The 1398-nt window shown below is 19.3% G+C and overlaps 1 protein-coding gene across 1 annotated transcript in view; it reads right to left on the bottom strand. All coding sequences in view use genetic code 6, as the record gives it.

Annotated features, from left to right (window-relative positions):
* The window catches only part of TTHERM_001256477 (hypothetical protein), a gene marked incomplete at both ends in the record, with an annotated part of 671 nt that extends 114 nt beyond the window's left edge, over positions 1 to 557 (bottom strand). The window contains 3 exons of the mRNA XM_012796974.1: positions 1 to 31; positions 200 to 288; positions 513 to 557. The exon at positions 1 to 31 is cut by the window's left edge and continues 114 nt beyond it. Coding sequence (XP_012652428.1) covers positions 1 to 31; positions 200 to 288; positions 513 to 557 — 165 coding nt within the window. The remainder of the gene's footprint in view (positions 32 to 199; positions 289 to 512) is intronic.
* Between the last annotated feature and the right edge of the window lie 841 nt (positions 558 to 1398).

Here is a 1398-nt window from a genome sequence, read left to right as displayed (position 1 = left end):
GTTTATTTGTTTTGGATTGTGATATTTTAAACTATAAAAATGAATATAAAACAAAACAGCTCTTTGAATTTATTTGATAATTTTTATTTGATTTATTTTTTTATCTTTTTTATTGTACTAATATTATTTTATTTATTAATTTAAAGAATAATTTTAAATTTAAAAGTTTATTCTATTTTGACATTTGTTTAAAATTTACTCAATTTATTTTTAAATTTTTAGCCCAATGTTAAAATCATAATAATTCAAAGTAATACGCAAGTGTCTTAAATCATAAAGATTAGTTGTCTTTAATTTTAATAGCAAATGATGAAAAAAGGATGAATAAATATAAAATGTTTGAATAATATAATATATTTTATTATTTAATATTTTGAAAAAGTGTTTTTAACCTAAAATATAAATAGATTTATAGATGTTATTATTGATTTTATATTTATAAATATCATTCATATTTTTGTAAGTAAATAAATTATTTATTAAAAATAAAAAAATTAAAAAATTAAATTTACTTAAATAAATTAAATCCTCTTAAGCAAACCCTCCGAATTCTCCATAAACGATCAAATAATTTGAAATTTTTAGTTTTATATTATATCTTATTAAATTATATAAATACCAAGCTTTTTTTTGCTTGTTATATTTTAATCTTAAATATTATCCATGAATAATATTTCTATCCTTTTTTTATTTATCATGATTAATTAATTAGATACCATGATTTTAATAAAACCTCAGGGAGAAATCAAATTTTACTTTTAATGTTAATTTTTGTGGTTATACCCAAGAACTAACCCTAAAAATTTAATTTATGTGGCATGGGTCTGTTATATTATTTTCTTTTATACATTTTTATTGTATTAAATTCAATTAATTTATGAAATTTCTTATTTCTACTTAGCTTATCTAAGCTAAAAAATGAATTAAAAACAAATATTTGTAATAAAATGGCATTTAATTGTCTAGTCGTTTCCAAACAACTAGATTTTTGAATGGTATTTTTATAAATGGAAGCCTAGTTTTCTTATTAAGCTAGCTGGAATGTAAATAAATACTTTTAGTGTAAAATGAAAGATATCCTTTATAAATTTATTTCCGATAATGCTATTTATTTATTATGTTGAAGAAAAATATAAAAAAGACAAAAGTAGAAGTAAGCAAAAGTATTTATTGTTATGTTAGCGAGAGCTGTATTTGAAGAATTAAAAATAGTCTTATTATCCAAATAATTCCAAAACTCACCATTAATAAACACTGAACTCCAATATAACCTTCAGAGCATAAATCATTCCCGCATCCTGATGTATTTATTATCACCAATCTTAATAACTTTGCTGGCTAAATTAATAAAATGAATTTTCATTAAATTAAGAATTTTAAGCTCTCCAAAAGTTTTTT

Source organism: Tetrahymena thermophila (assembly GCF_000189635.1).
Source record: "Tetrahymena thermophila SB210 genomic scaffold scf_8254678, whole genome shotgun sequence".
NCBI classification, from domain to species: Eukaryota; Ciliophora; class Oligohymenophorea; order Hymenostomatida; family Tetrahymenidae; genus Tetrahymena; species Tetrahymena thermophila.
Note: the sequence above shows the minus strand (reverse complement) of the source record. Positions and strands in the feature narration are given on the sequence as shown.